Genomic DNA, 26,797 nt, shown 5'->3' with positions numbered 1-26,797 from the left:
GTTTTGCGGTCTGCCGAGTTAGTTCAGGTCTCTGATATCAAAAAGATATCGGAAGAGACGGGGCGTGGTCAGCCAGATCCAATTGGAGAGGCGAGAACAGAGCATGTGGCGATTGGTAGGGGATGCCGTCGGCTCATCGATACTACATTGGCCGTAGCAATGGGACAAGGCTGGATGGCACGCTGGGTAGTAGTCGGCAGTGACTCTTGCGCTTAACAAGGTAAAAGTAGAAAAAGTTTTTGTTGGCGACTCCGAGTAGGTTGTCGGTCTAGATCTTTCTACTGATGCCAGCGGCCACTCTTCGTGAGCGGGACCACTAAGGCTCGCGGGTCTTTAGGGTGGGTGGGGAGAAGGGGGAGCGCCGAAAGGGGACGCCCGGGTGGATCAAATAGACAGCCCGAAAATCACCAGCCTTAGGCAAGGCTAGAGGAGGAGATGCCCGGAACATCAACGGTGAAATAGGTATCCAGCAGGCCTGGGCAGCCATTTGTAAATACTTAGTTACTACAAGTAGGAGGTAAATACTAATAATAAAGATATCTACTGATAATCTAAAAATGCGTTATCGACCTGATGTATATCCACGAGCAGCCAGTTTATACCCTTGTAAAGAGGTCAAGTATTTGATTTCCAAACAATCATCATCAAGACTCTCATTCATCATACGCTCAAAGGGTATATATATGCAGAAGCGAAGGTGCATTGCTAATTACTCCTCCGTCATGTATCTGGATGATCGACGATCCATGCATGTTCCTATCCTCTGTAGGTAAAAATCGTGTGCTTTTCTTTGTCAATAGATCGTTCTCGCATATCTTAAGAATCATGAATGCCAGAGACTTGCGAGTTGCATGGCGGCCTTAGTCTCGGTTCACTACCCTCAAGCTTCGTCTGGGATTCAGGACCACTCCCAAGAAACTGGGCTCTTGACCTGCCATGAGGTCTTCGGTACTGCTTGCTGCCGTTGCAGAGCCAGCGCCCCCAGGTACGTTTCGGTAGGGGTTGTTGCTCGACAACTGGTTGGCGCGCCCGCCGCTGCTTCCACTGCGATTGTCCGCGCTGTGGCGGCTGTCGCTCGATTGGCTTTTGTCCGTGTATCTCGCGCCGCCTGCGAATCCAGCACCAATGAATCGGGGATCGTCTGCAAGATCCTGCCTTTGAGCCATGGCAACGTGGTGCTTGTAGATCTTGAGCCGCTTGCGATAGAGCCAGACGCAGAATGCGAGATAGGCGGCTATCACGGCGAGTACTCCAGCGATTACTCCAGCGACGATTGCTCCGACATTGACACCGCCGGATGAGCCCCCGTTATCACCACTGCTACCAGGACCATTCTCAGTGCCGCTCGTCCCGGTGGGCGCTGCGGTCTCCGTAGCCACAGCACCACCAGACTGGGTGACTGTGTATAGGCGTGGTGCGCCAGTGGCCAGTGGTCCTTGAGTGGCCGACTGAGCCGGAACAGAGACAGTTGCAGCACCCACACCGTTGCCGCCGATGACCGATTGTACTGCTTCTGGGACTGAATATCCAAACGATCCCTGCAATGCGGATGGATCATCTTGCTGGCTTTTCTGCCGATTGAGGTTGTCATCCGTCGCCAACGCGACATATTCACTTTGCCATTGAAGGGAACTGGTGTTGAAGACGTATACTCCCGGACTGTCACATGAAAGATCCTGACCAACATAACCTCCAACCACCACCATTTGACCATTCCAGACATTGCACATGTGTCCAGCTCTGGCAGGAGGACTAGCTTGGTTGCTGGTATCGACCTGGATCCATGTGAAAGACGGTATGGTCAAGATCCAGATGTCATCGTACTGCTTTTGCTGGCCGTAGGGAAGTAGGTTTTGGCCCCCGTACATGTAGACCTGAACAGAGCTTCCATCAGCAGCAGATAGGGCAACAGCACATGGATTGACCCGAATATCTGGCGTCGGTCCTGTCGTGGCTTGTTTGTACCAGCTGGAGGAGTCGATATCGTACACGTCAATCACGTTCATTTGAGTGAACGTCGCATTCGTACCGCCTGCAAGCCCCAGAATGATGCCTGACTTTCCATAACCGGGAATGTACACAAGAAGGCCATCCGCTCGCTCTGGGAACCCTGCCGAGTCCTGAATACCACCTTGGGTAATATTGCGGTAGATTCCCGATGATCCTGCCCTTTGCCCACTATTTACCGCAGCATTGCTATACCCGGGATAGGTGTACTCAAGAATGCCGCGAAGATAGACGCGCGCAACTGACTCTGACCACCCTGGTGTGGTCAAGAAATCGAGGTGACCTCCGAAATAGAAGCCTCGTCCTAAGTTCGGCACCGATACCCCCGCGCCCTCTGCAGCACGCTGGACTGGTTGCCCTGCTGGCTCTGAATTGCGGCCCGAGCTTGTTTTTGGGGTCGACGACTCTGACCATGTCGATGAAGAGATGTCGTATGCCCAGAGGGAAAAGGGAACAGGAGATGCAACAGGCGTATCTGAAAACTCGCCACCGTATAGATACAGGGCATCGTAAGAGTTCCACAAGTATCCAAGCGATACCGCAGGAGGCCCGCTCGGGATTGGGAGGCCCGTCAGTGACGGCGACGAAATCTGCCAGGACTTTGTCAGATCGAGTGCTAGGAAATCATTATCTGCCATAACAAATGTCAGTCGTCACAACGCAACTTGTATTGATGGCAGACATACTCCACTGGTTCGAGGTCTGGTCAGCACTGGTGGTTGCTCTTCCTCCATAATAGTACAGTGTCCCATTGACTAGGGCGCTCTGCCCTGACCACCTCTTACAAACATCTGCTGCACTATTCTCTCTTTTCACACTTCCTGGGAGTGTCTCCCTTTTCGCACCCTGCCATAGTCCCCTCACCAACGAGGAGCCCGCTTGACGATTCACGGGATTCGCGTCGGCGATCAATGAGGGAGAATGGTGCAGACTTGGAACCACCAGCAAGATAACCAGAGCAAGAAAGAGTAATCGGGGCAGGGTGGGAAAGTATGGAGACATTTGCGGATGAGAGGGTCTGTCGACTGGGGTTGTTTCGGGCCAGTCAATTACTTCAGGTTCGACCACGTCGACATCGTTTCGAAAGCGCACTTGGAGTTTCGGTCGAGAATCTCTTCTTAATTTTGAGTCGACAATGGCATCTTCACCACCAAGGCCAACTTCGAGAAACGCAGAATTCCGGCGAGAAGGTTCCTCGTTGCACGGATGGCAGTCTCGGGAGCCACGAAGCTTGTCAGATTCCACGGGACTCCGACGACGAGGGTAACTCGAGAGAGGTGTACTTGTAGTCGTGAAGGTGGATGTTGTGGAACTCCCACTAATGCGTGGCTGGGAATCGATGGCGGCCATTATGCGTCTACCAACTGAGACAAGCTGATGAGGCCATGGGATGGAGGGTGGCGAACTCGTATTCTGCGTATGGATGTGGCCGTAAAGGGTGCTTGTTGCATGCAGCCCGTTGGTATGGGATCGCTAACAACAACAGTGAGATACGCTTTGCTATACAGCCTTTTGTCAGATTATGAATTCAGAAGGGTATGCTCTGCAATAGTCTTCAGGGACCAACTTTTTCCAGTTGCGACACAAACACTCAGGGCACTACCCATCCTGGCCATGGTAGTGTCTGTTTGTGTTCACCCCGACGTACGTCAGAGGTGCTGGTCCCTGACTTGGTGGTGGGCGCAGGCTTCTAGCGCAAGGCCTGAGCTCACACTCGGATGATAGTCAGAGGCTCAGAGTGGTGGGACTCAACTCGTGGGGTTTGAGGGCCAATGGTCGATGGCGTTGAGGGGCCGTCAAGGACGGATGCTGTGGTTCCACGCCGGAGCACGAGTCTCTGTTGCGTTAGCATTTGGGCGATGAAGGAAGGGGCACGAAGATCATCTTCGATTCGTGAGGTCTCACAACACTCAGACAACGTCGCCCACTGACACTGACTTGCAGAATGACATCGGAGGCGTACTCATTCCCCGGCGAAATTTCCCTGCCCGACGAAGCGCTTGATCCAGTCACCCCAGTCACCCACATGCGGCCAAGTCACCAAAAGACTGGAGGTGGCGTTGAATCTCGATCACTGCCCCCAATCCATCCCTGTCGCTCGCAAGTAACCACCACAGCTTCCTTGCCTTTGATCATCCTCTGGCGCAAATCACAACCAACCCCAGACGCGTTGCATTTCCTTCTGCCCGTGCCGTCCCACATTGATTCCGGCAAAATGAACCGGGTGCTGATCAGGTTTGGCTGCACCACCCATAACAACAACGAAACGAATTTATCCTCCGATCCGCCCGTTACGTTCCAGGCGGTGGGGCTTGAAAGAGGGCAAGCGTGCGTTGACGGTGGGAAATACGAAGGAACCGCTTACATGCAAGATTGCTCGCTTAGAAAGTATAGACACTATTCAAGGTGCAGGTTGAGGATTGCATCAAGGCATGATTCATTGGATATTCCCTGGCACCATCGGAACACCACGCAGGACAAGATACCTTCACTGTCAAGCCAGAAGAGTGTAGAGAAAGATACGTTGAGCAGTCAAAACACAGTGCTTTTGGTGAATGACAGATATCAAATTAATTGACTATCCACTCCTTCGAGAGTCCTCCCAGAGCTTTTGGCCATTCTGCTAGTTCCGTTTGATTCAACTCTACAGACGTGCAAGGCCGACAGACTCGCCGGGAGCGTGGTATGGCGGAATCTTCATCTCCAGAGCTGCACCACTGTAGCCAAGGTCCTCAGCAGCGAGCACGGCACACTTCTCGCCAATGAGCAGAGCGGTCTATGATTTCTGTTAGTAATGTTGTGAGAGCAGCGACGTTGAGATAACTTACCGAGAAGGTGTTGCAGCCAACGTTGTCTGGGCAGACCGACAAGTCGGAGACCTTGAGGTTCTTGACACCATGGACGTTCAGTCTTGGATCCAAGACACCATGCTTGACAATGCTGTTGCCCTCTCTCGGAGCCATAGAGCAGGTTCCCAAGCTGTGCCAGGTGGTTTCGCAGTGTCGCTGGACCCATTTCTCAATGTGAGCAACTGTATCATCGGTCAGTACAATGTAGGCCTTCTTTGCAGGCAAGGAGAAACAAACCATCTTCCTTGCTGTACTTAAGCGGTGCTCGGTAGTTCTGTTTGTTCGAGTTGAGCCAGCTGACTTCGGGGACCTCACCAGCGTCGAGGGGCATGGTCCAGCTACCGTGTTGGATATTGGCAGTGATGTGGTTGGGTCCGGCATATTGGTTACGGGTGATGAGGTCCATGTCCAGAGCTCGGGCGGGCGAGTCGTGCTTGAAGTGAGGATGCATGCCCGTCACTTCACCAGCATAGGCTTGCATCCGACGAGCCGTCTCACGAGACTGGATATAGCCCCAGACCATGGGTGCCATGTCACGCTTGTCGTTCATGAAACCGGCATCGAAGTCTGGTGCCTCGTATGGGTCTGGAGACACGATGTGGGTGAAGCCACGAGAGAAGGGGTATTCCAAGAAATGGAACATGGTGAAGAATTTACCGGCCGGCATGTCGAGGTGGTCACCGAACCACCCAGCAATCACGCTGTAATGCATGACGGGCTTGTCGGGCTTGTTCTTGAAGTAGCTGTCCCAACCGCCCTCGGTGACGAATTGGGGAGTAGGCCACTTGCTCATCTCCTCAAGTTCTTCCGCAGTGGGTCGTGACTTGACGCCGGCATCAATGCCGTTGGTAGCCAAGGGTCCAGTTCCCTTGATGTTCCATTCTTCAAAGACAGCCTTCTGCACTTCCGGAACCCCTCGGACAAAGTCATCAAAGGACTCAGTGTCTGGCTTAGCACGGTAAGTGGCGAAGTGCAGGTAATGGTCCTGGAAGTTGAGACCAACGCCTGGAAGGTCCACAACGCACTTGACGCCAGCCTTGCGAAGCTTCTCTGGGTCACCAATACCAGACCGTTGCAGGACAAGAGGTGAGCTCAGAGTACCGCAGCTGACAATAACGAGTTTGCGAGCTTTCCAGAACTTGCGTTCCGGCTTCGATCCATTAATCGGCTTTGTAGGCACAGTGATGACACCGACTGCTGTGCCGTTCTCGATTACCACACGGTCCACCTTTGTGTTGCACTGGAGATGGAGGTTCTGGTACTTGGCACGAGTAGCATGGATGTATGCATGAGCAGCATCAGAACGTCGGCCGGTATCACGGTTGATCCACTTGAGCCAGTGTTCAGCACCATGACCAGTCACAAGGTCCTGGAGGTCGTCCGTGACTGGGAAGCCCTGGGACTCGGCAGCTCGGAGGAAGTCTTGCATGATGGGGTAAGTGTAGTTGCCAAAGGAGACCTTGATCGGTCCTTCGAAGCCGTGGATGTCTCGGTTGTTGCAGGCTCGTTGGTAGGTTTCATGCTTCCTCATCAAGGGAATGAGCTCCTTGGTAGTCCAACCCTTGGTCTGAAAGTCATCGTAGTCACTTGCCGAGGCCCGGGTGTACATCATGAAGTTGATACTGCTACCTCCGCCGAGGATGTGGGCGCAGGGAACGATTGCACGACGTCCATCGAGCCATTCGGAGGGGCGAGAATAGTAGAAAGTAGCCGTCTTCGAGTCGAGCTTCATGTTCCTCGGGTAGATACCCGGGCGGTAAACCCATGGGTTGTTGAGGTTACTCTCTCCGGCCTCAATCAAGAGGACCTGGAGGTTGTGGTCCAAATTGGCCAGACCTAGAGAGCCGTCAATGATGATCTAGTCAGGGTGTTGTGCACAGGTATGGCTCACGTCCAGCTGGCACACATCCTGAACTGCCACCTCCGCAGACAATGATATCAACTTCCTCGGGGATAGTCATGATGGCAGTCTGTTCAATGAACGACGAAACTGTTCTGCGTCTCTCCACACAAGTGAATAATTCCTTTGCTCAACCAGGAGCCGGCTGGGGAGAAAAGAAAGAGAGAGACAGAGTGCGAGACGTCTCAATATAAGACTTCTGAACGTCAGTTCCTCTCCGCCTCTTCTCGGAAGACTGGATGAGAGGGGGAGAGAGAGGGGTTCCATGCAAACGCGTCTCCGGTAACTCCACAGGATGAAGGAGCGGCCATGGTCATGATTGAGCATCCTTGCAAGTTGATCATCTGGAGCAGACCCGGAGACGAGTTGATTTGCCTTCGATATGCGGGGTCAGTGCAATCACATTGAGGATGACGAGGATCATCACCTCAGCTTCTAGGCAATGACAAGGAGCCCGCATTGCGTCGAAGCGAAGCTACCATCCGCAAAGTATGAGACAACGGGTCCTTCCAGAGCTTCGGGTGTTGAGAATGTTGAGTCAACAGAGGTGTATGTCGACGAGATGCATGAAGAAAGGGGGCGGTTGAAGTTCAGGCTGACCAGGATATTTCATCTGCCTCCACCCAAGGAGGCTAGCAGCAGCGAGCAACCTGCGAGACCAGTTACGGCAGTTCCAACGAGAATCCCCAATCCCTTCTGGTATCTCTGTCTTGACGACTTCGTATCATGAAAGGTCCGAGCGATGGCCCCTGCATAAAGAACGGGAACAAGTAACGTCGCTTTTGCACGAGGTACCACACAGGAAAATGCACAGCACACACGCCGACGTCCAAAGGACAAGAAAATGCCCAAGACTAGCGAGGCGATATGCCGTTAGTCCCTCCACCGGATCAGCGCCCCACCCGGATAGCTTGGAGAGGGGGCGTCCAATGTAAGAAACGCGGGGAAGGTCCACTGGCAAGCGGCACCGCATAGAACATGGGAAGTGGCGGGTAGGGGATGGGAGAATCCTGCATAAGCTGGAACGCCCGAATCAAGTGACGGAGGCCGCATTGCTGGAGGTTGCGTCGATGGAACAAGCCAAAAGGAAAACGGCTAAACCCCGTTTGCGGGGGAAAGGGTAGGCTAAACTGTGTCCAGAGAGATATCAATTGGGGTAAATGCATGACCGGCCCTATCAACATAGAGAAGGTTGCACTCAGAGGTTGGAGATTCGAGTATTGGCTGCTTGGCCCGGTCTGGATTTACTCGAAAGAGGCGGAGCGAGCGTTGCACAGGCAGAATACCCAGCAAGTAGCTCCACGTCTCAGCTCGACAAGAGAACAAACAAGACCACGGCTGTTCTTTTTTTCTGAGAGGCGTGCAGGGAGTCGTCTTTCGGGCTAACGCAAAGTCTGGACCGACCTGCTTGGAGCTCCCCTCCCGAGTTTCTCAAAATAGCGGGTTGAATATAGGGCCCACCAGCAACGGTTCGGGGTTTTGGTATATTGCTCTCCGGGGCCAACTGGCCTCGCACTGTTTGAGGACATAACCCCAACAGGACAGACGAACAGGAATTTTGGTGTCCGAGGGCCTTTTTCTCCTTCGCAGATCAAGCCTAGAGCGTTTTCTGTAGAAATTGCTCGAGGTATTGTTTTTTTAACATCTGGAAAATCAGGTAAGCTAGCATCGACGGTGCTTAGAACCTTTGTGCGGTCTGCATATGCGGAGATCTCGCCCGTATTTATGCCGAACGGAGCGACCGGGCACACGCCGCATCTGGTTCCGACAGATCGCTGCGATACTGATGCGGCAAGACAGCTCAGCCTGTATCCCTGCTTATCAGAACTTGGACCTGTTGCGTTCTAAGGAATCTCATGTTGCAGGGTGCGGTTGACCCTTGCCGAGTTGTCGCCGTAATTGGTCTGCAGCGACCTGGATCTCAAGAATTTTGCCTATCCCTCGCTTCCAATTTTCCTGAAGAGTCAAAAGCTCGCCTTTAGACTGTTCTTGGGTAGCTTTCCGCGCTCTGTTGATGTTTTCGGTCTCAGATTTAAGCCCGGCAAGTTCGCTTTCGAGGACTTGGAGGACCTGTTCAGTCTGCGAATTGCCGATAAGCCAAGCGTTCTTGCCAAATTCGTCCAGCAGCTGGAGGTTGGTGTGTCGATCTGACAAGAAAGTGGTCAAGATGTACGCGTTTCGCAGCACCTCCTTCATTGTGGCCTGATCACTGTCACTCGACGGCTCGTCCGGGGCTTCGTAGCGCGACACGTCTATCCCTTGCTGGCGGGGCTGACCCGCAGCTACCCGGTTGATTTCTTGACGGAATGTTTCGGAGAAGTTGACTGCGGGAAGAGGGGCGAGAGAGGGGTGAGGTGTATTGAGATAGTCCTTGGGGAGGTGTCGAGCAATCGCAGCTTTGGCCCTCTCGCGCTCGGCATCCGTGATGTCGGGGTCGATGTCTGAGGAGAAAAGCGGTCAGCATAAGTCAACAATCTATTCATCAGGTGCAGAATCACTCACAGGGGAGAGAGTCGTGAGACTCCCATATTAGTGCCATGGCTGGTTGTGAGGAGATGGACTGGCTGGGTCAATGCGAATTCATTGACTGCGATAAAGATTCCATGATGCCAAGCCCATACTTTGCCGCTTTTGCACAGAATCGTGTGTTATTGGCCAGCCTTGCCTCTGCCAGCTTACTGTAAGGCTGTCGTCGATCTTTGATGATTCGTCAGGATGACGACATTGTTGTCCGTTTCAGGCGGAGCCTCGCGGCCTGGAAAGAATCAATCCAAAATTTCTACAGCTCTTCAACGGTGGTCGCATGGTCCACTTTATACTCTGGTATCGTCGATCAGGGCTTCAGAGCGGCCATGTCGAGACGATGACCAACTCCGAAAACTCCCTATTTGACCCGAAATAACAGGGGGACTGTAACATCAAATTCCCGTCGTAAGCTGCAAAGATATCGCAATCCAAGGCAATACGAAAATGGCACGGAGAGCGCTAGCCCCATTTCTATGCTTGCTCTGTGTTGTTCTTACGGCGACCCTTCTGTGGTTGGGCTTCCTTGCTCACAGCCCGTCTCAAAAGCTGCATTTGTTTCCTCCCAATGCCCAGGGACAGACTGAACAACTGGACCAGCAGAATGGCCTCGTCACGGTGCAGGGCGACTACCTACTGGGAGTCGGAAAGGCCGATATCACTGGGTAAGGACCATGCAGATATGTGCCAATGGAGCACATGCTAACCTCAACTTATTCAGGCCGGTCGTCGAGATCAACTTGATGGGCTACGCTGATACAGATCAGGTGGGAAGTGGTGTCCGTCAACGGATCTATTGCCGGGCCTTCATCGTGGGCAGCCTTTCAAGAAACTCCTCACGGCTTGTCTACCTTGTCCTTGATACCCAGTCTGGCGACACGGCCATTCGTCATGGCATCCTGCAAAGGCTTGAGAAGCTGGGCCCGGAATATGCAATATACAACAAGAACAATGTCGCAGTTACAGGGACCCACAGTCACAGTGGACCTGGGGCATGGTTGAACTACCTGTTGCCACAAATCACTAGCCTAGGCTTCCACAGAGAGAGCTACGAGGCCATCGTCAACGGCTCGGTGTTAGCCATCCAACGCGCACATGACAGCCTCACGCCCGGCTATCTCAGATTTGGGCAACACCTCGTTGAGGGTGCGAACATAAATCGAAGTCCGTATTCCTATCTCCAGAATCCGAAGGACGAGCGAGACAAGTACACCCATGATGTGGACAAGAATTTGACGCTGCTGAAGTTTGAGCGAGCGTCTGATGGCCAAGCACTGGGTGCTCTCTCTTGGTTTCCAGTGCATGGGACATCTCTATATCAAAACAACACACTTATTACTGGTGATAACAAAGGAGTTGCAGCATATCTCCTGGAAGAGCACATGAAAGTCAAGAACCCGTCTTTTGTCGCAGGCTTCTCTCAAGCCAATGTCGGAGACACTTCCCCCAACACTCTCGGCGCATTCTGCGAAGACACCGGTCTTCCATGCGCTTTTAAAGATAGCACATGCGGAGGTCGAACGCAGGCCTGCCACGGACGAGGTCCAATGTTCCGCACAGACGACCAGGGAACTAGATCCTGCTTCGAGATCGGCAAACGTCAAATGGCAGCCGCCAGAAGCCTCTTAGAAGACCACAATTTAGACCGGATACCTGCGTCAACCGTTTCCTTTTTTCACACCTACGCCAATCTCTCGTCATTTACCTTCACCTCATTCTCCAACAAATCCCGCACCCTCAAGACTTGTTCTGCCGCGTTGGGTTATGGCTTTGCAGGTGGTACAACTGATGGGCCCGGGCGTTTCGATTTCTCCCAAGGCACAAATGACACCAACGGCTCCCCTGCTCTGAAAAACCCGCTCTGGAAGGTCGCAAGAGGGGCAATCCATCCCCCAACAGACGCCCAGATCGCATGTCAAAGTCCAAAGCCCATCCTCCTTGACGTTGGGGAGGCCGATGATCCGTACGCATGGACGCCAAACATTGTTGACATTCAACTCCTTCGAGTTGGCGATCTGATAATGATAATATCGCCTGGGGAAGCGACAACCATGTCTGGTCGCCGATGGAAGTCGGCACTTACTGCTGCGGCTCCCGACATCCTCAATATCTCGTCTCCGAGACTCGTTCTTGGTGGACCGGCAAACACATACGCCCACTACATCTCTACCGAGGAAGAATATGGTGTCCAACGCTACGAAGGAGCATCCACACTCTATGGTCCACATACCTTGGAAGCGTACATCAACCTCACCATCACGTACCTCCCTTACTTGGGTTCTGAAGACGAGACCTCCCATCTGGACCGTCTTCCAGCCGGTCCGCTTCCGCCTATCAACGTGAACCGCTCGTTGTCATTCATTCGACCTGTGATTGTGGACCACGCTGGCCTCCTGCGCAGGTTTGGGGACACGCTTGCCTCCCCTAACCCCGCGAAACCATTCCGCCCCGGCGACGTTGTCAGCGCAAGGTTTGCAGGCGCAAACCCGCGTAATAACTTCCGCCTCGAAGGCACGTTCGCCGCCGTGGACAGATTCGACGAGAGCCGCAAGGAATGGGTTCAGGTGCGCTCCGACAGCGACTGGTTCCTGGTGTACCGGTGGAAACGCACCTCCACTACACTGGGGACGAGTGAGGTGACTTTGGAATGGGAGATTGAGCCGGGCACCGACTCTGGGATGTACAGGTTCAAGTACTACGGCGACAGCAAGTCGCTGACCGGTCAAATTACGGAGTTTGAGGGCACGAGTGGCGTTTTCCACGTCGTTGGTGACGACGTTGTTGATGTTTTGAGCGACGCTCGCTTGGACGAGCTTGTCCGCACTTGAGAGTGAAATGAGAAATGAGTCACCATGATAAATCAAACAAACGATTTTTTTTGTTCGTTTCTGCTTTTGTTCCCCTTTGGTTGTAGGCCTAATAGCCTACATGGCCAGGCGGCTGTTTTGCCTGGCGTCTCTCGTTTGCTTGAGAGATCTCGTGCCCTTGTGTCTCTGACACCACCTCCCTCCCATGTCCCCCTGCCCCTCCTCCCCTCCGTCCCAGTCCCAATCTCCTGACACGTGCATGATAGCACTGTCCTCCCTCCCTCCCTCCCTCCCTGCCTCCCTGCCTCCCTGCCTCCCATCCACCCTGCCTCCCTCCGCTCCCCCCTGGATCCCCCCGACCCTGACGACTAGGGTCACGCGCGTACCAACTACCGTGCTTCCCCCTTACGGGCTGGCAGCGGCAGCGGCAGCGGCCCTCTTGTCGTTGTGCCGTCTCAACTCCTCGGGCGTGACTGGCGGTAAGACGACCCGGATGCCGTGGGTCTTTTGGAAGTGACGTGGGAACGCCCCTTTCCCGGTCTTGATGCCCTTGTGGTCTGTGCACAAAAGGCACTTCCACGGGAGAGGGTCGCCTCTCACATACTCCCCCCACACGAAGCAATCCTGGTCGTCGTGGCCCTGAAAGTTTGAGAAATTTTCATTCTCAACTTTCATGACCCTTAGGCCGGTCAAGCCGTGGCGCTCGCGGAGATGGGCCTGGAGCTTGCCTTTCTCCATGGCGACAAAGTTGTCGCACATGAGGCAGCTCCAGGGCCTCCGCAGCCCGTGCTCGTACCGGCCAAACCCTGTCACCTGGCCACCGGTGAACGTCGACCAAATGGTGACGTTCGGGCCGTCCTTGCCAACGAGAATGGTTGGCACCACCTCTTCGGCGTCGTTGCCGTTGCCATCGGCAACGTCACCAGCCGAGGTGGCGTCCACCATCTCGGTATCGCCCGAGTCTGTTTCGACCTGCACCTGATCTCCGTCAGTGATATTGCTATGATGTGGGTTGAGACGGGCACCTACTTCAGGGTCATTCTCCTCCATGGTGCCTGTCATTCCAGGCGATCCAAGTTGAGGATCGGGGAGATTGCCCAAGTCAAAAGACTCGGGCTGATGATGTTGGGGAGGGTACGGTTCAAAAGGTTCAAGTGGAGGATAGACCGAATTTCTCGGTCCAATAAAATCCGGATGATCCTCCGGATTATTGCTGATGTGGTTTGTTGAAGAGGAAGAAGGATCGTCGAGTTGAGAGAGAAGAAAGATATCGAGTGGCGAGAGAAACATGGAGCCCGGCAGAGGAGGTAAAATCTCATCTTGGCTGGGTTGCGGTGAATGTGGTGGTGCGGTACAATCCTGCACTTGGCGGTGGTTGTGTCCATCGTTGTTATTCTGCGCCATTCTGTCGACGGTGAAGTGTGTGAAGTGTGTGAATAGGAAGTTTGTGAAGTTTATTGCCGAGTTGAATTTCAAGAAACCCGTGATTTGTCTCACTGTTCAGTGTGTCGACTTGGTCTTTTGCTGAGCTGTGTCGTGCAGGTCTACCTCAACTTCCAGAAGCGAGGCCACCTGGAAAGGAGAAGGGTCACTTTGCTGTTGCTGGGATGTCGCAGAGGGTTGCAATGCTGGGTAAGGAATGGCAAGGTAAGACCCTGCAAAGCGTGCACGCCAACACTGACTCTGTCGTCGACTGACTTTGTATGAGAACAAGACGTTGTATAAGTCTGGGCAGATGTCGTCCCACGATGTGAACAATAGAGTCAAAGCTTGGATAAAGAAAAGAGCTGATCAACAAGAAGCGGATGCGGTAAGCTTGGTCCTGGAAGGTGTGAGTGTGGATGATCAAGTTTTCCAAGTGCGCAGGGACTGATCAAAAGTTTTTGTGCTCGGCGAAAGAAAGGGGGAGCGCTGGACCACTGCGGCAGTCACATACTGGGGAGCGTTCAATCCTTGACGGCGATGAGGTGAGACGTTTCTAGCTGATCGGATCGACACATGCGCGGCGCGGCGTCGAACGCATTGAGCAGCCATCCCGGCAGTGGAATATCCCAAGACCAAGTATAGGTCGTATGCGCGAGACAGCCGTGCATATTTGCACCTCCTATACTCTTCAACTATTGCATGAGGGATCTGGGAAGCTGGTGAGTTGAATGGTTCAAGAGATAGCAACAGATCCAGGAGTGACGACAGGATACATCTTATCAAGCAGCTCGACTACTGGTCGACAATCTTGTTGCTAAGCGGCCCATGCTCCAAGCGTTTCAGGCACAATTCTCAAGTCTTCTTCCAGCGGACACGTCGGACCCATTGGGCCCACTTCTGGACATCGTCTCTCTGACATATGAGTTCAACAGTATACCATTCTCGGGCAAGCTCTTCGTTGGAGGCCATCTGATGGACGAAGTTGTGGCAGGCTCGACACAGCCATGCCACGCTGTTCAACAGTCGTTCCTCATGCCAATTTCTCTTGAGTACTTTGGCATGGATTTGCTTTGGTATCAGATGATGGTAGGTCAATGGAACCCAGTCTCTTTCGCAAATCTCGCAAAACCTTGTCCTCGTTTCTGACCATTTTGGCGGCGGCGTTGTTACCGCAGGAATGTAGCCAGAAAACACCGGAGCCATGAACGACTGGATGTCGGTCGTGGGTGGTCTGATCAGCCCGTACGCCACGAGACTGTCGCTGATGTCTCCTGGAAGATGAGCACAGAGCTCTTCAAGGACGGTCATAGTCAACGGAAGGGACCATTTGTCTGCGTGCACATCGTTATTCTGAAGCGCATGATTGGAGAGTTTCCGGAATGGCTCCGGCAAACTCTCGAAGATATCAGCGGCCAGATAATCCGAGAAGTCGGCCAGCTCAGAGGGATCAGACTTAGGTGGTTCCGGTTGGTTCTGTCGGGCTTTCTTGCCTATGGAGGGACGTGTGGACGCTTTCCTGGTTCCATCAGTGAGCTTGTCCACCACATGTGAGAACAGACAGTCTCTGAAAGCATCAAAGTTGCCATGATCATTGTCTGTCATTGGGATTGAGGTATTGCAATTGAGCTCTGAGGCATTCTTCACGAGGGGCACAAGAGGGCAACCCAAGATGACGTTCAAGCAATCTCTCCACCCAGGCAGCATCCGGAAAGTTTGGCGCGATCCTACGACGCGAAGGCACGTGGACAACTACTGGCTCATCCACGTGACACATTGTACTAATGCACTTCGTATCTCGTATAAAGTGAAGCAAGGGGTCAAGGGTCCATGCGCAATATCTTTTTAGATCGTATCAATTATGTCTGCTTGTAGCTCTTGAGGAGAAGATGTCCATTTATGCTGGGGATCGCCAGAAGCCAATTTATGACGGTAAGAACATCCATACAGTGCGGCAACAGTCCGTTGTCTGCATCACTCACAGGCCATGCCATATCCCGCCAGCACCAAAAAGGCAATTAAGCCTTGGTTGAAGCTCACTTTTCGTCCATCGACGTGAATAGCTGGGACGCTATTCTCCGGCCGCATTAGTCCCAGCTACGTCGTCAAGACAACCCTCATTGAATGTCATCAATCATTACAGGATGGACAAAGGTCGGTCCTCAAACATGGTCACCAGAAGCCATTTGTCCGGACAAACCTCTCCTGGTGTTCCTTCAGACTGGCCCAGTGAACCAGCTCCTCGTCCTCAATCTCCTCGGGTGTCCGTAACATGCCAGCGTTTGCATCCGCGACACCCCTGAATCGGCCAGGACCTAAGCGTTCCAATTTGGAGAGGATGTCAAGAAATACGTGAAGATAAGCATTCACGCTCTCAGAGTCGAGTGTGGGCATGACGCTCATTCTGGCGCGTTTAGTCTCGAGTAGAGTCGATGCGACGGTCCGGATCTTGTTGCACTATTTCCAGTCAGTAGAATTCCTGCAGGGAAGGAAACCGATGACTTACAAAGCTCATTCCGTTGGGCTCCATGTTCACCTGGTTGATGCTCTTAAGAAGTAGAGCCATGTCCCTTACAATGTCTTCTCGTTCGACAGCCATCATCTGTTCTCCTGTATCCATCATGCTGTCACTAGGTGTGCGACCTACAATCTGTCGATAGCTGTGTTCCATGCCGGTCGTCACGATCCCTGCCGTGGGGGACGAGCTTGCGACTGACTTATCTGACGGAAACGTCGATTTATCGCGGTCCACTATCTCGTAGAGGTTCCAAAATCTCTCCACCAGATATGATCTCGACGATAGCTGCGTGGCGTATACATTGGCTTTCTGGATCTCAAACTGAATTGCTCTCTTGGATGGCATGGAAAAAGACGCACGGGCACTCACTGGCGTCGTGTGCAGATCGGCCTCGCCTTCCTCGCGATCATTGAAAAGGTGGGAATATGCTGATATATCGGCTTGGGTAGGAGGCCACTCACCGAATCCATTGGCCGGGTTGAGCTGCAATTCCTTCGGTGCATCTCGCGTAGCATCCTTGACATGTTGAAGAGCGCGGCGAATGATTTGCCGTTGACGATCCCAGTCATAGATGTTGTTTGCTCCAAATGCCATTTCCAGGGCAGCCAGAAAGTGAAAAGCTCGGAAAACTTTGACGTTGAGGTTGAAGCCGACCATTTCAGACACGACCCCTCGGGGTTGCGGAAATATCTGCGTTTCAGTAATGTACTCATCATCTACCTCAACCGGGAGTGGTGGAAGCATCTCCGCATGGGACACAGGAGGCATGAGCAAGTCACCCTCGGCCTCGTCAAGTTGTCGAGCAGACATTGCGCCCACAAACAACAGCCAGAACAGCCGCCGACCGGACTCCTGATAAATGTAGTCAACAAGTGGGGTCCGAGGCATGTCGGCAGGGCCATACGCTGCTGCCGGTGTTGCACCTGGCCTGTGAATTTCTGGCCGATGGAACTGCAACTCCCGCATGATTATGGTGCATTCACCGAGATAGAGTCGCATGCGTGCGATATCTAGGACATAACCAGCGGCCAACCCTGTTAGATAGCTCGCAATCGCGTCGTACAGGTTCATCGGGCGATCCATATACCCGAGGCCGCGAGCTTCGACGAAGACTTGATGACACCGATCGATCAGACTTCCTGCGTTTGGGAATTGCGACTTTCCTGGCTCTGTGACAAAGAGTTGTCGGGGTCGTCTTGGAAAACTAGCCACAAGGCATTCAACCATGGCAGCAATGAGTGCCAGGAAGTTGTGATTTGTTCTGTCCTCCCTGGCTTCAAATGATCGTCGGAATGTGGGTTCGTGTGGGAGAGGTATCAGCGGATGGATATAAGTGAAATAATCGTCCAAAAGGATCTTCAAGGCTGGGAGGTCACATATTGACTCGGCGGACAGCGGAGTCGGCGCGGCGAGGGCAGCCAGGCTGTAGGCGGCATCATGAGTTGGAGAGCTTCTTGAACCGTCAAAGTTAGCACCCTCGAGTTTCTGTCTCTTGATGGCTTCGGCGTGTCTGTTGGGCGGGCCACGCCGTCGACTCGGCCGGTCGAAGGTGCAGGGAATGTCGAGAGCGGCGCATGATTTGCAAGGAGGACCAGTTTCGTCGCACTTAGGGTATTCATCAGCGCGTGACCTATAAAGACTGGGAGGAAAGAGGGTATCGGCGCAGACATACCTTGACCTTGCGCACACTGCAACTATCACAGGCTTTCCTGAGACGGACTTTGGGTTCTGAAGAACCTGACGACTGTGGTTTCGAGGTTTCTCTGGGTTGCGGTTCTGGTTCGGATCGCGCTACAGGGAGAGGGACTTCGAACTGATTTGTTGGGTACCCCGAGGGGATCTGGTATGCGGTGGGATCTTCGTATTTATAGGCGTTGCTCGCGTCCTGCGACTGAGATGACGAGTAAGGGCCTTGCGGAGAGATGGAAGCCATTGAGAATAAATTCCTATCTTGCAGTCTCGGTGTTGAGCAAAGCAGAATCCACGGGTGAATGTCGGCACATAGTATGGAGTCGTTGGCACAAGGTTCCCTGGGGGTTTTTGAGATGTCGGCGAGGTCGGAAGTAGGAGCAGGTGGACTACTACTACATACCGAGATGGCTGGTGGTGGGAGCGCGACATGCGTAGGCCAGAGGTGGAGAATTTAGTTGATCCAGAGAACCGAGGGTCAATAATAATCACCACTTGGCCCAGATCACGGCGGACCCTGTCACTTCCACCGCCACTGGGCTTCTCTCGGCCAGAGTTCCTTCACTCGTAGTCGCCTGTGACTGATTGCGGGGGAAGCAGCCTAAACTTTGGGGAATCGCGGCGGTGGTGAAGGGCTTGTCTTTCGGAATGAGAATTTGCGGTGCTGACAGATTCATGTCAGGTGTGAGAGGCGCTCACAGTTACAAGACTGAACAATAATCACTGAAGAAAGGAGGAGGAGGAGGAATGCTTCTTGTAGGGAGAACAGAGTTGGAAGGTGACATCGCGATACATATTATGTAGTCGAGTCGATGGTATACTTGTATCTCACCATATTCCAGTCCTACGTGGACTTACCACTGGCAGTCCAATAGAGGTATGGTTGGGCCCAGATTGACTTGGGATCTGGGGCGGCGGGATGGCAGCGTGGGCGGGGTCAAGGTGCCTAGACTGCTTACTTGTACAGGGACTCTGAGCCTAGGAGTGCCCTTGTACGAGCACATGCAGGAAGCTCCAGGTAGAGGGTTGGGCATGGCGAGCCACTCCCAGTGGGCTAAGGGGACCCGGGCGGAAATTCCCCCTTGAAATCTATGTACACAGGATTACCTACATAGTCCTGGAGGTCGCTTGCGGGTGGCATGAAGGCCATGCAATGATGACTCTGTACTCGGTATATATCATTCAATATTACCCGCCACACAGCAGTCGAACTCTCAGTAATCCTCGAGAAATCTGAGAATGAATCGAGCTAGGCATCACCATCGACGTCCACCACTTCTCATTCAAGCTCAGCTTGAAATATATGCATAATGTGCAGCCATGAAATTTTTCCAAAACCTCCACAATCTCGAAGCTGTATCAGCAACAGGAGGTTCCGGGGTAAGTTGGCAGCTATCGAAAACGATTCATCCCTCTGTCCTCTGATTTCCCCTCCAGCAACCACGGTCATTATTGTTGACAGAGTGAATACAGAGGAATCTTCAGTTTTTGAGGGAAGGAAGGAAAAATTGAAACACCAAAGCTCCACGAGAAATACAAGTGCATGTGGGACACAAGGTTAAGGCTTGGCCACGAGGCTGACAATTTACAATCTTCTATTGGCTGGGTGACATCACCGCCACCGCGCATCTCGTTCCGCTCGCTGCCTGTGACTTTGCACATTTTCCCCCTTGCGTTTCTCAACCAGTTCCATAGACTACCTTTTGCAGTGACAATGGCGGCAGATGGGCGGTCAAGGATGTGTTTCTCACTATGGGATGCCGTCTGGCTCTACCCTTTGAAGGTAAGTTTATCAGCCAGGGATATTACCATGTCTAACTTATCTACTGTACCAGGGCATCTTCTATTTCCTCTTCCACCCCTACCTCTACCCTCTCTTCAAGGCGCGACTGATCCCCATCGTGCTTCTATCTGCATTCATCTACGCCAACCTTTTCCTCTGGACATTTCTCCCACAAGTCGCGTTCCTGGCCATCTTCCACGGAGCAGGAGCATGGGTGAATGCAACGTTTCTCGTGCTCGGTGAAGGTGCCGCGATTGTTGCTCTTCTCTTCGAGGCTTTCTTCGTTGACGAGACTTTGGTGGATACCTTTGATGCCGTCCTTATTGACCAAGGGCTGGCAGATCTTGTCAATGATGGCCGTACACTTCATCCTATTGCGCAGAACTCTGTGCAAATGCTTGGAAAGCCAACATCCTCCGCGATTTATGCTCCGTTCAGTTTCCGCCAAATCGCCGAGTTCATCATTCTTCTCCCGGTCAACCTCGTTCCATTTGTTGGCGTTCCAATATTCCTCCTCTTGACTGGGTATCGAGCCGGCCCATTCCACCACTGGAGGTACTTCAAGCTACGGGGGTTTTCCAAGAAAGAAAGACAAGAATACATCAGGAACCGTCAGCTCAAATACACGTGGTTCGGCGTGGTGACGCTGGTGTTGCAGCTTGTCCCCGTGCTCAGCATGTTCTTCCTGCTTACTTCTGCAGCAGGGAGTGCGTTATGGGCAGCCAAAATGGAAAAGGCACGTCGATCTAGAGAAGCCGCCATCACACCCAACCCCGAGCCCTATCAAGATAATGTAGCATGACCCACGGTTGTCACGCAGCGCTCTCCCTATTTGGGGCCTGCTGCATGTCGCTCAACAACGTCGGCTACCTCCTCCAGACTTCTTACCACTACGGTCGGGCCAAGTCCTAAGCTGTCCTGCCATCCTGTCCCTGATCGATCCACCCATGCAGCTTGCATGCCCACAGAGCGAGCACCCACAACATCAAATGGATTTCCCGACACCAGCCACAATTTGTCTTCTTCGCCCACCTTGTTGACTTGCTTTGCCAAGTAGTTATACACCTCGGGTGCGGGCTTGAATACTCTGACAGCATCCACAGTGACAAGGTCTTTGAACACTGAAGAGTTGAGATCATTAGACTTGTTGACCGAGTTGGAGACCATGGCCTTGGTCCCATTGGAGAAGACGACGCATTTGATGTTTGGGTTACTCTCCAGGCGCTTCAGTGCTGGGTTGACATCTGGAAAGGTGGATAGAGAGTCGTATGCTTGCATGAGCTTGCCAGTCTGAGCACTATTGAGACTCAAACCATGCTCAGCCAGTGCATGTCCGAGAGATTTCTGGGTCACGTCTGAAAAATCCTGATATTGTTCTTGAGGAGATCAGCGCCAACAGTCCGTGTGCCACATAGTCCAAGACCTACTCATGCTGTTCAGCCTCCATGTATATTCCAGCTGGTACTTTCGCCAGACTGCAGCGATGGAGGCGGCCTTTTCCTGGCCAAAGTGTGAGGCTAATTCTTTGGCGATGCTCTCTGTCGACAAGAGAGTGCCGTAGAGATCGAAGGCTACTACGATGCTCATGACTCTTTTCTCTGCTTGCGTCAATGGACACTGCTGCTACTGGTGATGGTGATGATGCTATGATCTGGTCCTCGCTACTTTGAAATGGGATCGAGTGAAAGCCCTAAAATGCTTCGGACAAGATGCCGAAGAATTTCAGATCGATTCCAAATCAACCCCGCGATTTGTCCCCCAACCAATCCAAGTCTGCAAGGTTCTTTGTTACTGAACGCCATTGACGCGTACCTTTTCGATCCTCGACCTCTTATGCCACAATCTGGGAGACGTCGAACGGAGGTCAAGCTTAACTTTCCAGCATAGCTGCGACCCTTGATTTTCTCAGCCAACATAGAGCAACCAGCCTGAGCACGCTAATCCATCGTCAAAAAGAGATGGCGAGACTACGAGAGATGTGCCTTGGCTCATGCAAAGCAGTGATTCAGCTCTAAAAAGATGGGCGATAGGTGCATCTCCAGCACTGTCAAAATACGGCACGAATACCGAGTCAGCTGAATCGCCATGCTCGTCTGGCCACTGAAAATGCGTATTGGTCTACTAGCTCGAATTAGCACTGATTCAACGTCCACTGGAGTCGAATCCCCACTGACTCGCTCAGAACCCCCTAGCTCTACATAGGAGTCGTGGAGAGGACACAAGGATAGGACAAGCGCATTATGCACGATTCAGCCTGGAAACTGTGTTGACCCCATGGGGTGCGCAACATGGGTGAACGTCCTAGGCCACTTCGATAAAAAGCTCCAAAGCTCTTCCCAGTCGCCGTACTGTGGAACATGAATTTTCCCGAGTTGTTTCTTACGAGACTCGTTTGGCAGCGCAAGACTTCATCGTACCACCAGAACACCAGTTCAGAATCGAAATGGCCGAAGAAAAGGCTCACAACCCTTCGGAGCAAGAGATTGAGCATAAAGACCTGGAGGAGCCTATTGTCTTCGAGGCTCTCGACACTGGCATCAAGGCCACCAAAGAGGAGGCGAGGCTGGCTGCAGAGAGCTCGCAGAATTTCAAGTGGGACATCACCCTCTACCTCAATCTGACGGCCCTGCTCTTCTGCTATTTTGCGTCCACATGGGGCCTGCTTGTGCCATCCTCGTCCATCCCCTTCATCTTGCAGGCTTACCCCAAGGGCGCCTCAAGGGCTGCATGGATCGCTGCGGCAGCGACTATACCCAATTGTGTGATCCAGGCCTTCGCCGGAGAACTGTCTGATATCCTGGGCCGCAAGATCTTTTTGCTGGGGGGCATGGTGCTTGGTCTGGTGGGCACCATCGTCTCAAGTCGAGGAGACGGCGTCGAGATGATTATCGGAGGCCAAGTGCTGAACGGTTGTGGTCTGACTCTGGGCTACCTGGCCATCCCCATGGTCGCCGAGATAGTCCCCAAGGACAAACGACCGATCCTACAGGCCGTGGCTGGTGGCGTCGCAGGCCTAGCAATCCTCATTGGACCTATTATACAAGGTCTATTCATCAAGAATGATGTCGGTGGTGTTCAGGAGGGCTGGCGAGCCGGATTCTACGTCGCCGCTGGGTTTTACGCCCTGACTTTCGTGCTCGTCTTTTTCTTCTACCACCCCGCCCCACGGCCGGTTGAGGAAGACACCAGTATGCTGTCCAAGGTCCTTCACCTCGATTGGACCGGAGTCTTCATGGTCGCTTCAGGCTTGGTTCTCTTCCTGGTCGGTCTAGAGTTTGGTGGAAACCCTTACAGCTGGGCTTCCGCCATTGTCCTCTGCACCTTGATCATCGGCGGGATCGTTCTTGTTGTCTTTGGGATCTGGGAGTGGAAGGGGACCAAGGTCGGACTATTCCATCATCGACTTTTCGAACATCGAAACTTTATGATCGCAGTCATACTGAATGTTGTTGGGGGGATTGTTCTGTTTGGTGGCCAAGCCTACCTCCCACAAGAGATTGCTATTCTTTTCACCCAGGACGCTGTTCTGACTGGCGTCTACAGTATCCCCTTCAATTTTGGCTCCGTCCTCGGAGGCGTCATCGGTGGGGTTCTCATGAGCATCTTCAAGGAGGCCAAGGGGATTGTGATTACGTCCTTTGTGTTCCTCCTTGTCGGCGTCGGCCTCATGGCTGTGATGGAGCCACACATCAACGTTGCCGCGTGGTTCTTCCCGACCCTGCTCATGGGTACCGCCATCGGCGCTCAGATGACTTGTTTGTATGTGATCGTCGGCGTGTGCACACCCAACATGCTCATTGCGACCGCCATGAGCCTGGTAGCGTCGATCCGTGCGTTGGGGGGCAGCATCGGGATCGTCATTTTCAGCCAGATCTTCCACCACGAGGTTTCGATCAAATGGCCCGCGCAAGTTTCGAAAGCACTTCTGGAAGCCGGCCTGCCGGGCTCCGAACTGGAGGAATTCATCGAACTCGCCGCCAGTGGGGCCACGTCGCAGCTCTTGAAATTGCCAAGGGTGACGCCGGCGCTGTTGGGTGTCTTTGAAGCGGCGAGTGCGCAGGCATATGCGGATAGCTTCCGCTTCATCTGGTACTCGTTGATCCCATTCACAGCGCTCAGTCTGGCCCTGGCGTTCTTGCTGCAATCGACAAAATCCCAGATGAACAGCCAAGTCGCCGCTGGCGTGAGGAGAGGACACTAAAAACACAACCAGAGACGAGTCAACGCCGCATACTTCCAAGAGAGCACCGATAACAATCTTCGAAAGGGTGCCCATGACTTAGAATGCGTGACAGTCACAGGTAAGGCTCGGGATATATATATGTACATACCTGCCTACATACAGGTATACGAAGCCACCTGGCCCATCTAAGGCTTGATAACCGTGTATTTCCTTGTTACTGATCCAAAGACTAAGATTCCCATGTGTTTGATGCGCGTTCCCAATTTCGATTGGCCAGTCATGAATATCTTGTCATAGTTGGCTTGGTCTGTAACCGCAGCTTGACCTCGGGAAACCATACGAGGTACAGCTCCACTTGTCCGCTCATCCAGTTTGGGTAAATGTGGTAAACCGGAGTTTTTTGGCGGAGGGTGCATTACTGTCTGCTACACCAGCACCCTGGATCGGCACCCCGCCACGAAATACGGCTTTCTACAATGGCAAAGAGAAGATTCGACTTGGCCGTGTTCAGAAATGTCCACGGCATTTCCCTCTTCAAGAGAGAGGGGGAGGTGAGTGTACGAGGTAGTGATATACTGTCGACTTTTACCTACGGTTCCACGGCTGCCCATGCTATTCAGACCTGAACAAGAACACCGCATTTTGTTACAACCTCAACGCTGAAGCCGTGCCAGCCGAGATGCGCTCTTTCACCGACTATAAAGCACCTGCAGGGCTGGCCATCGTCACAGCTTTGGTGAGTCGGGCAAGAGTCAAGGCTGATGTTGTACGTTATTGACAGCGCAAATCGTCCAGGTATCCCACGCCGTGTACAATCGCAGAGAACCTACTGTCGCCTCATTCTTCCGTAATCTCGTGATCCTCGTCGCCTTATATGCCGTTCTGACTACGCGCATACCCCAAGGCCCACTAACCGTGAGGTCGTCAACGGTCTTGTTTACAGGTCTTTACTTGACAGCCCTCAGCCTCAGCATCACGGTCTACCGACTCTTTCTTCACCCTCTACGGAGATTTCCTGGACCAACGCTTGGGAAACTGACGAGATGGACTTCGGCATATTATATGGCCACTGGCCGCATGCATGAGTGGCTCCCTGCCATGCACGCCAAGGTACGTTACTATATAACAAGGTCTCCGGTCGGTTCTCAAGAGAGCACGACATTGATCTCTACTACTCTATAGTACGGTGACATTGTCCGATTCGGCCCGAACGAGCTCTCTTTCGGCGACACAGGCTCAGTCAAGTATCTCCACGGTCCACAGGGAGCTCGACTCACCAAAGGTCCCTTCTACGATGCCAATACCTTTAATAACAGCGGACATGGCGTGCCGTTGCCGTCAACGAGAGACTGGGAGAACCATAGAATCCGCCGCCGAATATGGGACCACGGTTTCGCTCAAAAGGCTCTAAGGACATACGAGCCTCGTATTCGGAGTCTGATTGATACTTTCTGTACGGAATTGGAGAAACATGACGGTTTGTAGCTCAGCTGTGGGTACATGTCTACGTTAGACGCTGACGTCTCGACGTAGGCGAAGTCGTGGACTTTGCGAAGTGGGCAGACTACTTTGCTTTCGACGCCATGGGAGACTTGGTTTTCAACAAGACAGTTGGCTTGCTCAACGAAGGTAAGGCCTACTGTTAGGCCTTTGTCGTTTTCCCCTAGCACACTACTGACAAAAGTATTCAGACGGACCTCGCGAGTTCTCAGACTGGGTTCGTACTGGCGTCATGGTGAATGCCATCTTTGCTCAGGTCCCATGGATATCATCCTACTTCACATTGACCCCGTTTAGACGGGACTTAATCCACAAAGCTCTCAGCTTCGGGCGGCTGGCTTCGGACTTTTACAAGCAAAGAAGAGAGTTTGGCACTTCCCCTGTGGACATTTTCTCACACATCATTGCTGGCAACGACAAGGAAATGTCGGTTATGCGTCTGCTCTTCCCTTTGCTGTCCAGACTGACGATTCTACCAGTATCTCGTCCGAAGATGACCTGGAGGCCGACTCTCCAACACTGTTTATTGCAGGAAGTGACACGAGTGCTGTGGTTATTACGTGAGTTGAAAATCTGCCGTGTTCTAGCCTCGCGCTCGCCGAGAATTTCCCTTGCTGATCGGGCTATAGCTTTATGTTTTACTACATCTGCTCGGACAAAGCAACTTATCATCGTCTGCGCGAAGAAATCGATCAGCACTGGGACGGTGTCAAACCACTGGAAGGCTCCTCGCTAGGTGAGCGTCCGCCACTCCAACTTGTGCCCGGACACATACTAATCTGTTATTATTAGGTCCTGAGACACTTCCATTCTTGAACATGTGCATCCAGGAAGTTCTTAGAGTCATGCCGCCGGGCCCGAATGGAATGCAGCGATACACGAACAAGGGGGGTCACATGGTCAATGGGATATTCATTCCAGAGAACACGGCAGTAAGCAGCCACGTTTTAAATTCTTTTTGTTATCGGATCTAATCTTTTGCCTAGGTCTCGTCCAACACGCTCTCCTTACACCACGACCCCAGGTACTGGACCAGACCCACCGAATTCGTCCCAGACCGATGGGACGAGAAGAAGCGTGACCCGACATGGAACCACGACACACGAGCATACATACCCTTTAGTAGTGGAACCTTTTCCTGCGCCGGGAGACCGCTGGCCATGCTCGAACAGCGACTGTTGATCACGACGCTCTTGAGGCGATTCGACCTGATTATGGCCCCAGATTTCGACCACAAGCGGTTCGCGGACGACATCCGCAGCTACATGACCATTGTCAAGGGCGCTCTGCCTCTGACTGTGCGGAAGAGGAGGGATTGATTGCCGTGCGGGGAGCTGGATAACTGCTGCAACGAGTATTAAGCTAGTTTGAATAACCTGGTTCGGTTTTTGAATGACCGCTGTCGTAAAGCCCCTACTTGCTAGGAAGGGTGACATGGGGTATATGGGACCTAAGCTACACAATTACAATTAGGTGCCAGATAAGTTCTAGTCTTACTTTTGCCATTGTTGCAAGACTACAAACACAACCTTGACACAATAATCAAACGCGAACCTCGAAAGAGACACGTGCTGTACCGACATGACTCGCCATTCTCCGTCTCCACAACGGGTTTT

At 52.8% G+C, this 26,797-nt stretch overlaps 11 protein-coding genes across 11 annotated transcripts; 4 read left to right on the top strand and 7 right to left on the bottom strand.

Moving 5' to 3' along the window:
• Nucleotides 1-860: 860 nt before the first annotated feature.
• Nucleotides 861-3,357, bottom strand: Z517_11568 (uncharacterized protein; the record flags this gene model as incomplete). The annotated part of the gene is made up of 2 exons (XM_013423152.1): nt 861-2,638; nt 2,694-3,357. The coding sequence occupies 2 exons, from the start codon at nt 3,355-3,357 to the stop codon at nt 861-863; spliced, it is 2,442 nt and encodes an 813-aa protein (XP_013278606.1).
• A 1,294-nt stretch (nt 3,358-4,651) lies between these two features.
• Z517_11567 (uncharacterized protein) lies at nt 4,652-6,817 on the bottom strand (the record flags this gene model as incomplete). The annotated part of the gene is made up of 4 exons (XM_013423151.1): nt 4,652-4,783; nt 4,836-5,038; nt 5,094-6,692; nt 6,748-6,817. 4 exons carry the CDS (start codon nt 6,815-6,817, stop codon nt 4,652-4,654), a joined length of 2,004 nt encoding a protein of 667 aa, XP_013278605.1.
• A 1,793-nt stretch (nt 6,818-8,610) lies between these two features.
• Nucleotides 8,611-9,295, bottom strand: Z517_11566 (uncharacterized protein; the record flags this gene model as incomplete). The annotated part of the gene is made up of 2 exons (XM_013423150.1): nt 8,611-9,197; nt 9,259-9,295. 2 exons carry the CDS (start codon nt 9,293-9,295, stop codon nt 8,611-8,613), a joined length of 624 nt encoding a protein of 207 aa, XP_013278604.1.
• Nucleotides 9,296-9,726: 431 nt separating this feature from the next.
• On the top strand, nt 9,727-12,107 carry Z517_11565 (uncharacterized protein; the record flags this gene model as incomplete). Its single annotated transcript, XM_013423149.1, has 2 exons — nt 9,727-9,944; nt 10,001-12,107. 2 exons carry the CDS (start codon nt 9,727-9,729, stop codon nt 12,105-12,107), a joined length of 2,325 nt encoding a protein of 774 aa, XP_013278603.1.
• Nucleotides 12,108-12,491: 384 nt separating this feature from the next.
• Nucleotides 12,492-13,490, bottom strand: Z517_11564 (uncharacterized protein; the record flags this gene model as incomplete). Its single annotated transcript, XM_013423148.1, has 2 exons — nt 12,492-13,064; nt 13,116-13,490. 2 exons carry the CDS (start codon nt 13,488-13,490, stop codon nt 12,492-12,494), a joined length of 948 nt encoding a protein of 315 aa, XP_013278602.1.
• Nucleotides 13,491-14,363: 873 nt separating this feature from the next.
• Z517_11563 (uncharacterized protein) lies at nt 14,364-15,113 on the bottom strand (the record flags this gene model as incomplete). Its single annotated transcript, XM_013423147.1, has 1 exon — nt 14,364-15,113. One exon carries the CDS (start codon nt 15,111-15,113, stop codon nt 14,364-14,366), a length of 750 nt encoding a protein of 249 aa, XP_013278601.1.
• A 567-nt stretch (nt 15,114-15,680) lies between these two features.
• Z517_11562 (uncharacterized protein) lies at nt 15,681-17,959 on the bottom strand (the record flags this gene model as incomplete). Its single annotated transcript, XM_013423146.1, has 3 exons — nt 15,681-15,965; nt 16,015-17,631; nt 17,699-17,959. The coding sequence occupies 3 exons, from the start codon at nt 17,957-17,959 to the stop codon at nt 15,681-15,683; spliced, it is 2,163 nt and encodes a 720-aa protein (XP_013278600.1).
• Nucleotides 17,960-19,429: 1,470 nt separating this feature from the next.
• On the top strand, nt 19,430-20,300 carry Z517_11561 (uncharacterized protein; the record flags this gene model as incomplete). Its single annotated transcript, XM_013423145.1, has 2 exons — nt 19,430-19,498; nt 19,551-20,300. 2 exons carry the CDS (start codon nt 19,430-19,432, stop codon nt 20,298-20,300), a joined length of 819 nt encoding a protein of 272 aa, XP_013278599.1.
• Nucleotides 20,301-20,326: 26 nt separating this feature from the next.
• Nucleotides 20,327-21,085, bottom strand: Z517_11560 (haloacid dehalogenase, type II; the record flags this gene model as incomplete). The annotated part of the gene is made up of 2 exons (XM_013423144.1): nt 20,327-20,874; nt 20,926-21,085. 2 exons carry the CDS (start codon nt 21,083-21,085, stop codon nt 20,327-20,329), a joined length of 708 nt encoding a protein of 235 aa, XP_013278598.1.
• Nucleotides 21,086-21,941: 856 nt separating this feature from the next.
• On the top strand, nt 21,942-23,699 carry Z517_11559 (uncharacterized protein; the record flags this gene model as incomplete). Its single annotated transcript, XM_013423143.1, has 1 exon — nt 21,942-23,699. One exon carries the CDS (start codon nt 21,942-21,944, stop codon nt 23,697-23,699), a length of 1,758 nt encoding a protein of 585 aa, XP_013278597.1.
• Nucleotides 23,700-24,360: 661 nt separating this feature from the next.
• On the top strand, nt 24,361-26,500 carry Z517_11558 (uncharacterized protein; the record flags this gene model as incomplete). The annotated part of the gene is made up of 9 exons (XM_013423142.1): nt 24,361-24,417; nt 24,477-24,791; nt 24,864-25,158; nt 25,215-25,310; nt 25,373-25,607; nt 25,661-25,741; nt 25,811-25,917; nt 25,974-26,113; nt 26,168-26,500. The coding sequence occupies 9 exons, from the start codon at nt 24,361-24,363 to the stop codon at nt 26,498-26,500; spliced, it is 1,659 nt and encodes a 552-aa protein (XP_013278596.1).
• Nucleotides 26,501-26,797: the final 297 nt, after the last annotated feature.

This window comes from Fonsecaea pedrosoi (genome assembly GCF_000835455.1).
Source record: "Fonsecaea pedrosoi CBS 271.37 unplaced genomic scaffold supercont1.8, whole genome shotgun sequence".
NCBI classification, from domain to species: Eukaryota; Fungi; Ascomycota; class Eurotiomycetes; order Chaetothyriales; family Herpotrichiellaceae; genus Fonsecaea; species Fonsecaea pedrosoi.
Note: the sequence above shows the minus strand (reverse complement) of the source record. Positions and strands in the feature narration are given on the sequence as shown.